Source organism: Phocoena phocoena, chromosome 10 (genome assembly GCF_963924675.1).
Source record: "Phocoena phocoena chromosome 10, mPhoPho1.1, whole genome shotgun sequence".
In the NCBI taxonomy this organism is placed as follows: domain Eukaryota; kingdom Metazoa; phylum Chordata; class Mammalia; order Artiodactyla; family Phocoenidae; genus Phocoena; species Phocoena phocoena.
In genome coordinates, this window is record NC_089228.1 from 82256939 (window position 1) to 82268776 (window position 11838).

At 53.5% G+C, this 11838-nt stretch overlaps 2 protein-coding genes and 1 pseudogene across 2 annotated transcripts; 2 read left to right on the top strand and 1 right to left on the bottom strand.

Annotated features, from left to right (window-relative positions):
• The window catches only part of LOC136129657 (MHC class I polypeptide-related sequence B-like), a 120081-nt pseudogene that overhangs the window by 34620 nt on the left and 73623 nt on the right, over nt 1–11838 (top strand).
• Nucleotides 2393–7304, top strand: POU5F1 (POU class 5 homeobox 1). Its single transcript, XM_065884583.1, has 5 exons — nt 2393–2863; nt 5805–5925; nt 6195–6325; nt 6643–6801; nt 6904–7304. The coding sequence occupies exons 1-5, from the start codon at nt 2459–2461 to the stop codon at nt 7168–7170; spliced, it is 1083 nt and encodes a 360-aa protein (XP_065740655.1). The 5' UTR covers nt 2393–2458; the 3' UTR covers nt 7171–7304.
• TCF19 (transcription factor 19) lies at nt 9337–11678 on the bottom strand. The gene is made up of 3 exons (XM_065886139.1): nt 11441–11678; nt 9839–10394; nt 9337–9577 (listed from the first exon to the last, which is right to left on the bottom strand). The coding sequence occupies exons 1-3, from the start codon at nt 11676–11678 to the stop codon at nt 9337–9339; spliced, it is 1035 nt and encodes a 344-aa protein (XP_065742211.1).

The following is an 11838-nucleotide window of genomic DNA, read 5'->3' on the forward strand; positions in this document are numbered from 1 at the left end:
GCAGCTGGGCACCCTCCCCTCCTCTGTCTCTCCCTCTGGAATGGGACTCTTGCCCAGGCCAGAAACATACCACCTAGAGCAACTATTGATTGAAATCTAAAAAACAGAGGATGCTGTTGAGTGGCGGGGAAAGGGAAGGTGTTTTAGGGGCCGCTGGGAAGACAGGGGTACAGGGGCTCTCTGGACCACATGGGGGAAGGGGTTTCTGGGAGCCTAGAGGGCGGCGAGCCAAGAAGCACTGCTGTAGGAGATTTCCCAGTTCCGCCCATCCCCCTCCTCCGGGAGGCCGTCTTCTTGGCAGACAGCAGATAGATGCATGACAAAGGGGCTGTGATGGCTCTGTCCTGAGGGTTGGGGAGATGGCTGGGGAGGGGCCCCTCCTGGTCCAAAGCACACCTCTCCACCCCCACCGGGCCCCTTAATCTATCTGCCTTTTGGGCAGTTAGTGGTTTAGCGGTGAATACAGCTCCAGTTTCGCTGCCCTGTAGATCTTCCAACAGACCTATGGGAAGTATTGAAATGCATGCATACAATTAGTTGCCCAAAAAGTACTTAGCGATGGGCTTGGAGCAGGGGCTGTGTGATATAGATTCAGAGGAAAAAAAAAAAACCAAAACCCAAAAAAACAGGCTCAAAGGACTCCCAGATACCACCAAGTTGAAGATGGCTGGCCACAGTCAAGAGGACCCCCAGCAGGACCCCCAAGCCCCTGAGAAGGCAGATGCTGAGCAAACAACCTCAGACAGGCTGAGATGAAGAGATGTCTAAGTCGGCAGAGGTCCATGTCCCAGGTTCAGGATTCTCGCCTTCCAAGCTGTAGGGAGCTCTGGCCTACAGCCTTTCCCAGTTCACCTCGGGGCCTTCATTTAGGGCAAGTTTGGGGAGCAGACAGACAAACCTCATCCCAAGCAGACAGGCAGTCTGAAAGCTATTCTCTTGCAAACAGAATCAAGCACTATGCCTGCAGTGTGAGCCTTCAGGACAGGCCCAGAAAAACAGACCCTGTGGGAGAGCTCAGGGCAGGCTTCCTGCGCACCCCCCCAAACCGCTCTCCACCCTCTCCTCATCTTTTCACCAGCCCCCCTACACAAAGGCCTGGGGGGCTGGGGGAGGGGTAGATGATGAGGCTGGACGCCTGAGTCCTCTAGAGGGGGACAGGAGACCTAGGTCCCAGTGGGGGTCCCTGTCTGAGGCTCAGTCTTTGAGGGGATGGGGGGGTTATTGCTGGAGCTCTTTAGCTGCTCTGAGGGGGATTCCGTGTGAGGGGATTGGGGCTGGGGGGTTGTGGGGCAGGAAGCTGTCCCCAGGGGAGCCATCCAGGCCCATTCAAGGGTTGAGCACTTGTTTAGGGTTAGAGTTGCCCCCTCTGGGGACCAGGATTGTCCAGCCAAGGCCATTGTCCGGCCCCCTTCCCCCCGTCCCTCCCAAGCCTCTTTGAACCTGAAGTCAGATATTTTTTTCTTCCCCCCTCCCTCCTGGGCTTTCCCCACCCAGGGCCTAGGGCCGGAGGCCTGGGCTGGGAGGTGGGGGAGGGAGAACAGTCAACTACGGACTAGATAATGTGGGTCTCTGAAGAGGGGGGCATGGAACTTGCTGTGCGTGACCCACAGTGGGGCACCCATGAGGGGGCGTCCGATTCTTCTGTCTGGACAAAGGTTGGGAGACTCAGGACCAGTCAGTCCAGAGCCTGGCCCCTAGAAGAGAAAGGGGTTCCATCCCTGACTCCGGTAGGTGAGGGGGCTCTGAGGCCGGGAAAGTCGGGGATGGAATGGAAGCCTGTCTGGCAGTCTGCCCCTGGTGATGCGGTGGAACTTAGAAGGCTAGGCAGATAGATGGCTGCTGGGCATCGCAGCTTTGGGGTAACTGAATCTGGCCAGTAGTCTAAATGGGAACACCTAGGCTCCTGGATTGGGGGTGCAGGAGGACAACGGGGAGGGAGGCTGTAAAGGAATTGAGGGGTAGCCCCATCAGGACTTGACACATAAACAATTAATGTTTGAGGAGCCGAGAGGGTGGCTGGGCTCGGGTGAGGGGACGGTGCCAGGGTGTTTGGAGAGGGGTCCAGCAGCCGGGCTCCTGAAGAACGGGCAGGAGGTGTGGAAGCGATCCTAGGCAGCTCTGATGTGTGCGGAGCGTCGGGAGGGCCGGGCGGCCTGCTGGGAGTTGGGAGTGAAGGCCCGCATGGGGGACCTGCACCAAGAGCCTCGGGATCTGGGGCCTGGAGAGGCGCCCGGCTGGAGCTGCCTGGATTTCGGCTTCCAGACACCACCGCCACCAGCCGGCAAACACCCTCCGCCTCAGTTTCTCCCACCCCCACCGTCCCCTCCCCCACCCATCCAGGGGGCGGGGCCAGAGGTCAAGGCTAGTGGGTGGGATTGGGGAGGGAGAGAGGTGTCGAGCAGTCCCTTGGAGAGCCCTCGTTTTCCTAGGCCCCCGGCTTGGGGCGCCTTCCTTCCCCATGGCGGGACACCTGGCTTCCGACTTCGCCTTCTCCCCCCCGCCGGGCGGTGGAGGCGATGGGCCGGGAGGGCCAGAGCCGGGCTGGGTTGATCCTCGGACCTGGATGAGCTTCCAGGGGCCTCCCGGTGGGTCAGGGATCGGGCCGGGGGTTGGGCCCGGCGCCGAGGTGTGGGGTCTTCCCGCGTGCCCTCCGCCCTACGACTTGTGCGGAGGGATGGCCTACTGTGCACCTCAGGTTGGAGTGGGGCTGGTGCCCCAAGGCGGCCTGGAGACCCCTCAGCCCGAGGGCGAGGCGGGAGCCGGGGTGGAGAGCAGCTCCGGGGGGGCCTCCCCGGAGCCCTGCGCCGCCCCCGCGGGCGCCGTGAAGCTGGACAAGGAGAAGCTGGAGCCGAACCCCGAGGAGGCGAGTGAGCTGCTGGGGGCGGGCGGCGGGGGCCGACCGCGCCGGCCGGGGGCGGCCACGCGAGGGGAGGTGGTCGCCTGCAGCTGCCCGGGTCGCCGACCCAGGAGGGGAGCGGGCGAGGGCGGCGCCCCGGGACGCGTGTGTGGCGGCTGCAGGCCGCCCTGAGCAGGGGCCAGCTGGGAACTAGGGGCTGGAATTTAGAGAGAACCGCAGGTGAGGGCAGGGCGGCCTGGGGCAGTCGGAAGTTGGCCTTGCTTCCCCCCTCGGCCCTTGTCAAGTAGGCACTTCCACTTCCTAGGTCTGACCTGGGTCGGGTCACTCATTACCAGCCCAGCACCAGACCCAGCTTGGGGTTGGAGCCCCTTCTTCTACCCGGATCCCTTCTTGAAAATTTGAGCTTGATCAGATCCAGGATCTCCGCCTTAGGGTTAAGTGTGGCCTGAGGGTGAAAACAGTGCTTATCCCAGGGTTATTGTTCCTGAAAGTCTAGGGTGTGACTGGTTTCTGATAGAAGCTACTGCTTGGGCTGCGTGGATGTGTGGAGTTTGGGTTTACCCTCCATCAAGTTTAGGGCTTGTCTTCCCTTGACCTCTGCCTTGGGCCCAGTGAGTCACCGTCAGGCAGAGTGCACACCCTGACACCCCCTTGTAGAGAGCTGGAAACACCAATTTCGGCCATAATTCCATAAGTAGTGAACAGGGGGAGAAAAAGGGAAGAAGTCATCTCCAGGCCATTCCCCAAACGTAGGGTTTGCTGAGGGAATTGAAGACTTCCGCATCCAGCCCTGCTGGGGACTATTAAGGATATATCTTCTAGTCCGAGGAAGAGACAAGTGCAAGCAATTAGAGATCAAGTACTAAACCTTTAGACCTCTTCGAAGGAGGTGTGATTGGTTGCAGCTGACCGAGTAGCCCTAGACTCTTTGCTCGAGGCGACGGGCTGAGCCTTGAATGATAATGGCTGCCAATTGTGGTCCATTTCCTAAATGCCTGGCTGTGGGCTCAGTTTCTACATCATTATCTCATTAACCTGCACAAAATCTCCTCGGGAGGTATTATTAGCCTATTTCACGGGTCTTAACTGCTAAATGGTAAAGCTCGGATTTGAACTGGGGTTTACCTTATTTCAAATCCCCAAAATATGATTTGGAAAAGCCGAGATGGGGACAGCTGACGTTTATAGGTTTGCGACATTGGTTGAGCAGAAGTTGGGAATGGAAGTTACCTTATTTGAGTTTGATGTGATTGATGACCCTTGAAATACTTCCCTTAGGTTTTCAGGACTGCATAGAGGCCTGGCTGCTCTTCTCCATCTTCTGGCCACTGGCCTTCATTGGAGAGCTTCAGGGCTCCATCTATCAACCTCTGCTCTGTCTACCTTTCATCCACCCTCAAGACTCAAATATCTTCTAGACATGACCACCGCATTTTCTGTCTCCTGCTGGGATGGCTCCCTGCACTGCCCCACCCTGTCCATCTCCCAGTAGCTTAAGGCCCAAACCAGTCATCCTCATTCCTTTCACATCCTTACATCCAATCCTTTGGACACACTGCTATCTTTACCTTGGATATACATCCTGAATCAATCACTTAGAGCCATCCTGGTCCCAGCCACCATTATGCTGGGATTACTGCAGTTGCCTCTTTAGTCTATGGTCAATACATCAACTGGAGTGAACATTTTAAAATGTGAGAGTCAGATCATTTCACTGCACAAAACCCTTCAGCGGCTTTCCATTTCTCTGAGTAAACCAAAGTTACGGCGGCAGCTCCAGGATCTGCTCTGCTCACCTCTGTGACCTCATCAGCTCCTCTTCTTCCCTTTCCTCAGTCCTCTCACCCTGCTCTGGCCATGCTAGCTTTGCTGCTGGCCTTGCTGCTGGCTTTGCTACTACCAGGGCCCACACACCTCAGGGCCTTTCCACTTTGCTCCTTCCTTTTGCTCAAACATCACCTCTGACTGTCTTATTTAAGACTGTCACCTTCCCCGTAATTCCTTACTCTGCTTTACTTTTTTCCATAGCACTTCTAACATACTGGATAATAATTATTTCATCACAATGAAAGCCCCTTGGGGCTAGGTTTCTTTCTTTTCTTTTTTTTATTAAAAAAAATTTATCTATTTGGCTGCGCCGCCATGTCTTAGTTGTGGCACGTGGAGTCTTTTAGTTGCGGCATGCAGGCTTTTAGTTGTGGCATGTGGGATCTAGTTCCCTGACCAGGAATGGAACCTGGGCCCCCCCTGCACTGGGAGTGTGGAGTCTCAACAGCTGGACCACCAGGGAAGTCCCTGGGGCCAGGGTTTTTGGTCTACTTTGTGTAGCCACTGGTTTGCAGAAGGTGCTCAATAAATATGTTGAATTAGTCAATGAGGATGCTTTTATATTGCAAAAAGGTACAGTTAAAAATAAGGGATAATCAGATTTTTAAAAACTGGGCACTAACTATATACAAAGCATGTTATTCATACCTCGTATGACGGCTGTTTTGTAGTGTGTTTGTGAATGTGCATGCTTTGTCATAGTTTGTGGGACCCTCAAAGTAAGCTGGAGAGAGTATATTTGGAAAGAGAACCAGAGACATGGTGCTCTGTATCTCTACACTCAAAACTTCCTCAAACTGAGGTAATACTAGAGTCAAAAAGCTTTTGTGAGTGTTAAAGAACTAAAGGGCAGGAGCCCCCTTCATAACCCGATAGATGTTCTCATTGAGGCCTGGGCTTTTCTTTCCATTATCAAATGATGTTCTGCATCTGATGGATGTGTCACTTTCTGGGGTAAATGACATTTGTATATAGTTTATTTCTACTTGTTAGGTGGGCAGCCTGGAAGCAGAGATACTCCCATAGACTATTTATTCCTTGGGGCCCAAATGGAAGGTGGGGTGGGGTGGGTAACTGGTATGTTTATGTTCTTACATGTCCTCTGCCTTTTAAAATGCAGTCCCAGGACATCAAAGCTCTTCAGAAAGACCTCGAACAATTTGCCAAGGTCCTAAAGCAGAAGAGGATCACCCTGGGATATACCCAGGCCGATGTGGGGCTCACCCTGGGGGTTCTCTTTGGTGAGTCTCACCTAGCATGTTCTGACCCACAGAACACAGGGACCACACCTCCCCTGGAAGGAACATCCCTGAATTTGGGCCTTTCCTCCCCACCAAGGGAGTGAGAGAAGGGTGTTTCTACCCTCTTTAGGGGTGAGGGTAGAGGGGAAAGAGATACCGTACTTGTGTGGGATCTTGGGAGGGCAGGAAGAGGTGGCAAGCCCTGGGTCTTGGGGTCGAAAGGGCCCTGCCTGCTGCCTCACCTTGCTTCTTTCAACCCACCTCCCCAGGGAAGGTGTTCAGCCAAACGACAATCTGCCGTTTTGAGGCTTTGCAGCTCAGTTTCAAGAACATGTGTAAGCTGCGGCCCCTGCTGCAGAAGTGGGTGGAGGAAGCTGACAACAACGAGAATCTGCAGGAGGTGAGGGTGGGAGGGATGCATAGGGACCTGCCTGGTCTCAGCCCGATTTCCACTGCTTCCATCCGTGGCTGGCAGCTCTCCCTCTTGGAGGCAGTGGTCCTCGATGGGATGGAATGCAATTCCTCAGTTCTGCTGGGAGAAGGTCCAGGACCACTGGTCTAAACCCAGCATTCCGGGATCTCTCTTGTGGCCCTGGCGCCAGTCAGTGCTCCTGAGCAGCTGGCTCTCGAGTCACTGACCTCATGGTGCTGCTCCTCAGCAGGTTCGAGGCCTGCCCTCCCACCTCCTTCCTTGTCATCTCCTCCCCACCTGCCCAGATATGCAAGGCAGAGACCCTTGTGCAGGCCCGGAAGAGAAAGCGGACGAGTATTGAGAACCGAGTGAGAGGCAACCTGGAGAGCATGTTCCTGCAGTGCCCAAAGCCCACCCTGCAGCAGATCAGCCACATCGCTCAGCAGCTCGGGCTTGAGAAGGATGTGAGTGCCGCTGTCCGCATCCCTGTGTGCTCCGTCTCCTTCCCAGTCACACCTCCCAGAGCTTAGGATCGAATGTCCCTCTCCCCTGTCTTCCTCTCCCAGGTGGTCCGAGTGTGGTTCTGCAACCGTCGCCAGAAGGGCAAACGATCAAGCAGTGACTGTTCGCAACGAGAGGATTTTGAGGCTGCTGGGTCTCCCTTCTCAGGGGGACCAGTATCCTTTCCTCTGCCGCCAGGGCCCCATTTCGGTACCCCAGGCTATGGGGGTCCTCATTTCACTACGCTGTACTCCTCAGTCCCATTTCCTGAGGGTGAGGCCTTTCCCTCGGTGTCTGTCACCACTCTGGGCTCCCCCATGCATTCAAACTGAGGTGTCTGCCCTTCCCAGGAATGGGGGTAGAGGAAGGGGGACAGCTAGGGAGAGAACCCTGGGCTTCGTACCAGGGCTTTGGGATTAACTTCTTCATTCACTAAGAAAGGAATTGGGAACACAAAGGGTGTGGGGGCAGGGAGTTTGGGGGAACTGGTTGGAGGGAAGGTGAAGTTCAATGATGCTCTTGATTTTGATCCCCACATCACTCATCACTTTGTTCTTAAATAAAGAAGCCTGGGACCTAGTAGGTGGATACTTTTGTCTTTGGTTTATTCTCCTCTAGTTACTGAAGAGTGGATGGGGATAGTTAATAGTGGATATTAATAGCTCTCCCACCCAAATGACCCTGAGACCAAGGATGCCATTTAAACTGCCCAGAGTCACAATGTCAGAGGGAGATCTGGGATTGGATCCCAAGTTTATACGTAGAGGGCTCTTATAGGTGTGAGCTAGTTCTTAGGAGCCTGTGACGTGGGGAAATTGGAGGTGAACACCTTATTTTTGCCCAAAGATGCAGTTATTACATAGCCCATTCCCTATTAGGAGCTGGCTTTTTGCTTTTCCCCACTCTACTCTGAAAGTCCTCAGCGGCTTTGTGCTAAGAAACCAAGTCTTTTAGGTACTCATTTCTTCTGCATATCACCCCAACCGGAAACTCTACTTTGTGCTTTCTTGATACCTGGGTCCATTTTGTTTCCACTTAAGGTTTTTGCCTACCCTGTCTGTGACTCACCAAAACTCCCAAATTTTAGTCCTGCCTCTGCCACTTCCTAATTAGGGCCCTTGCTCTGGAGCCTTTCCTCAATGTGTAAGAAACTTGGGTTGGTAAGTCTAAGTAGAGGAGGAAGGGGATGGATATGCAGGTACAATAGGATAGGTCAAGATAGGGCTTTCCTAATAAGAACTACAGAAATGCTACTTTGACAGTATCTTGGCTTGGCGTACGACTCTCAGAAGAGAATCAGTGTAGCATACGTGGGTTACGTTGATACACTGGACCAGGTTGCCATCTGTTGTAGCTGGTGTCTCAGGTTTTCTCTTCTTGGTAGTACTGGTGAACCTTGTAAAAGTTCTGCCACCCTCATGAACTTGACCAAATCCCAAGTACCTTATTTTAATGGCAGTAGATCTGTTGTTTGTTGTTGTTGTTTTATAAATATTTATTTTGGCTGCTCCAGGTCTTAGTTGCGGCACGTGGGATCTATTAGTTGTGGCGCGTGTGGGCTCTTAGTTGCAGCATGCGGACTCTTAGTTGAGGCATGCAGGATCTTTAGTCGCGGCATGTATGCGGGATGTAGCTCCCCAACCAGGGATCGAACCTGGCCGCCCCGCATTGGGAGCTTGGAGTCTTACCCACTGGACCACCAGGGAAGTCCCAGATCTGTTTTCTTTTAAACTAGAAACTGTAATTACCTGGATTCCTTTTTTCCTGTCTTTCCACCTCCAGCTTACCTCATATATTTGTACCTTTTCAGCGAGCAGGTTTGTATTTCTCTGCCTTGTCTGCTCATCTCCTCCCCTAAGAATCTGAATTAGTTTTCCAGACGTTACCACTCCATTCTCTCAAGAATTGGAAAGCAAGGAGTATCAGACCCACAAAGAGTAAGTACCTTGGAGTATATGAAGCTGCTCATTCTTTATTTGGAAATGGAAGCAAAGCTCTGAAAAGTCAGGTCACAATCATGGGGATCAGCGGCAGGACTGACCACAATGTAAGGGAGTTTGGGGGCTGTGCCCTAGGTTTTCCCAGAGATGCCTTAGGCGATGCCATCAAGAACATTTAGAACTTGCTTGTTCAAGTCTGAGGCTTATAACTTCCCAGGCATGACCTCTGCAATTGATGGGTTCTCTTGACCAGACATTCTAGTGTCCATGACAACAAGGACCTACAGCTTGTGACAAGCGGGAATTTCCAGCTCACTGGCAACTTCCTGGAGGCAGCAATATCTTTGGCAGGAAGCCATCTCTTCTGTTACCTTGGCCATGAGGGCCCCCTCCAGGCCTTGAATTGATAATCCATAGGAATGGACCCTTCCCCTGTAGTTATTCCCTCCTAGAGAGGCAAGGGAAGAAGAGGGCATCTCTTAGGACCCATTGGCACCCCAGTGTCCACCCATGTCCTGGAGGTGCCAGCTCTGTCCTCTGGTGCTTTGGTGGTGGGCCTTAGGTCTGGATGCCTACACGACAGCCTGGGCACTGGAAGTCGGCCTCCCTGGCAGCCTGGATGCTGCAACCAACACAGGCCACATGGAACCAGATGTCACAACCATCACACTGAACCCAGGCTACTGTCTCTTCTTGGGGTAGGCAGCAACAAGGGGCTGCACAGTGCTCCCTGCCCCCAGCTGCAGGAGGAGCCCTGGGGTTGCTCACTGGGTGTTTCCGAGGACGCCCACGTCGATTTCTGAAGAAAGTGACACAAAAACCAGGGTCACTGGAAACCTGCAGAAGCCTAGAACTTTCCCCTGGATAACTGCAGAGTGAACCTATATAGATTCATTAGACTAAAGGTGAATCTGGTTAGAAGAACTAACCCAGGTCTTGTCATTCCAACCTCTGTTCCATCTCCCATCCCCATCCCCCAAGCAGAGAGCTACCTCCCAGCCTAGGGCTCTAAAAGAATCAAAAGGCAGTGAAATAACGAGACAAAGTTCTCTCCACTTACCCACTGGGTGTCAGTGGGGTTTTCTCTACACGGAGTTTCTTCCTGGGCTCCATAAGGACTGGTGGGGGGCTCTTGGGAGCCTCTCTCTCATCATCCAGTTCTGCCAACACGCGGTGAGCTGATTTCCTCCGGTTTCTTGGGGGTGGGACAGAAGGGGTTGTCCCCACTTCCCCAGCTGGAGTGGGAACAGGCAGGCTCTGTGGCCCACCCCGACTCCGTGAGAAGGTGAGGGGCTGGGAGTGGAGCTTGCTGAGGCTGCCAATGGAGTTGAGGATCAGCGTGGCTTTGGGGGCAGGGGAGAGGGTGCTGAGGGGGCGCTGTGGAGCCCCCTGGGAGGGCAGCATGGGCCGGAAACCAACCCCGGTTCCCTCTTCTCCCCTAGACCGTGGGGTAGTAATGGCAGCAAAATCTTGAGGTTTGACTCGGACTTGCTGAAACAAGTAGAACTCTGAGGGGCTGGTTTCTGGGGGCCCTTCAGGGCCAAAGGTCAGAAGGTCACCATCACTCAACTCCAGCCTGTGACCCCTTGGGAGTCGGACATTATTGACCAAAGTCCCTGTTGATTGTGGGGCACCAGACAAATACAGAGAACGACAAAAACAAATGACAGGTCAGAAGTGGAGAAATCTGGTCCTGTCTGGTTTTCTGGGGAACATGAGGAAGAACATGACACCTGTCATCAAATTCTCACATTCTAAATCTCCCAGCAGGTGACATCAGATATGAAACTCCTTGTGAGTTGGGAATGAGTTTATTTTTCTTATGCCCTCCCCCAGGCACATGGAGGGAATGAACTCCTTCCCTCAATTCACTGAGGTCCAATTCTCAGAGATGCCCACTTTCACTCAGTTCCAACTCAGTACTAATCAGCATAGCTCAGACTGGGTTCAAATCCAAGCTCCACCACTTACCAGCCATGTGACCCTGGACAAGTTAGCTTCTTTATGCCTTATTTTCCTTGTCTGTAAAGTGGGGTATTTGTGCTCACCTACATTTAATGCCCTTAAAATGTTCTTGTCTCATAATAGTAAGCGCTAAATGAATGTTGGCCACTATATCCAATTCCCACAGCACTCCCCAAAAACAGACCTTACAAAGATTTACATTCTACCTAAGAGGAAACTAAGATCTAAAAAGGTGAAGTGACAGGCCTGAGTGATACTGCCAGGTGCCAGTAGCAGAACTGAGATGGGAACCCTGGCCTTCTGAGGCTGACTTAACTGCCTCCAAGTCAGGGAGTAAGACACATGTCCAGATCATTAAGACATAATTCAACATGTAACTGCCCTAAGCCAAGGACAAGGTGCCTAAACAAATCTGGAAACTTAGTCAAGTCTGAGCTTGTCCCCCAGTGGCCCCAGAACAACCCCACTGATACTGCAGGCCCCGGATCTACCTCCCAGCCCCTCTAAGAGCTAAACAGGGTCAGCCCCACAAATATCTGACACTGCACATTTCTGGTGGGAAGACAGGTCTGGATGCCAACCATCCATCCAAACTGATGGCGAGTTTGGGAGGCAGGCAGAGTCCCTGTGGAGACTCGGTCATTCCAGCCCAGAACTGCAACTGCCCAGGCATAAGGCTGCTCTGCTCACTCCTCACCTTGGCTGCTATGGTTCTCCAGGCTGACCCTCCAGTCGTCACCCCGGCGTTCAGCATGCAGCTCCGCATGGACTCCAGAGATGAAGCCGGGCTCCTGCTGGGGCCGCAGGGCCACATCACAGAGATCGGCCCTGCAGCCCAAGCGGTAGGTGCAGCCAGCCCCACTTGGGGGGTGGAAGGTGTAGAGATCGCCACCCTTGCCGCCCCCTATGCGCAGCAGCTGGAAGCAAGGCAGCATGGGCGGTGCCCCCTCCAAACCACCTCTTCCACTTCAGGAATCCATCACCTTTCCCACTCCCTGGGCCATGCACATCTGGCCTAAGTTCACTTTCCGACTGATGCAAACTTGAGCTGTCCTTTGTGCAATTTCAACTTTGAGCACACTCCCTGAGAGGGCA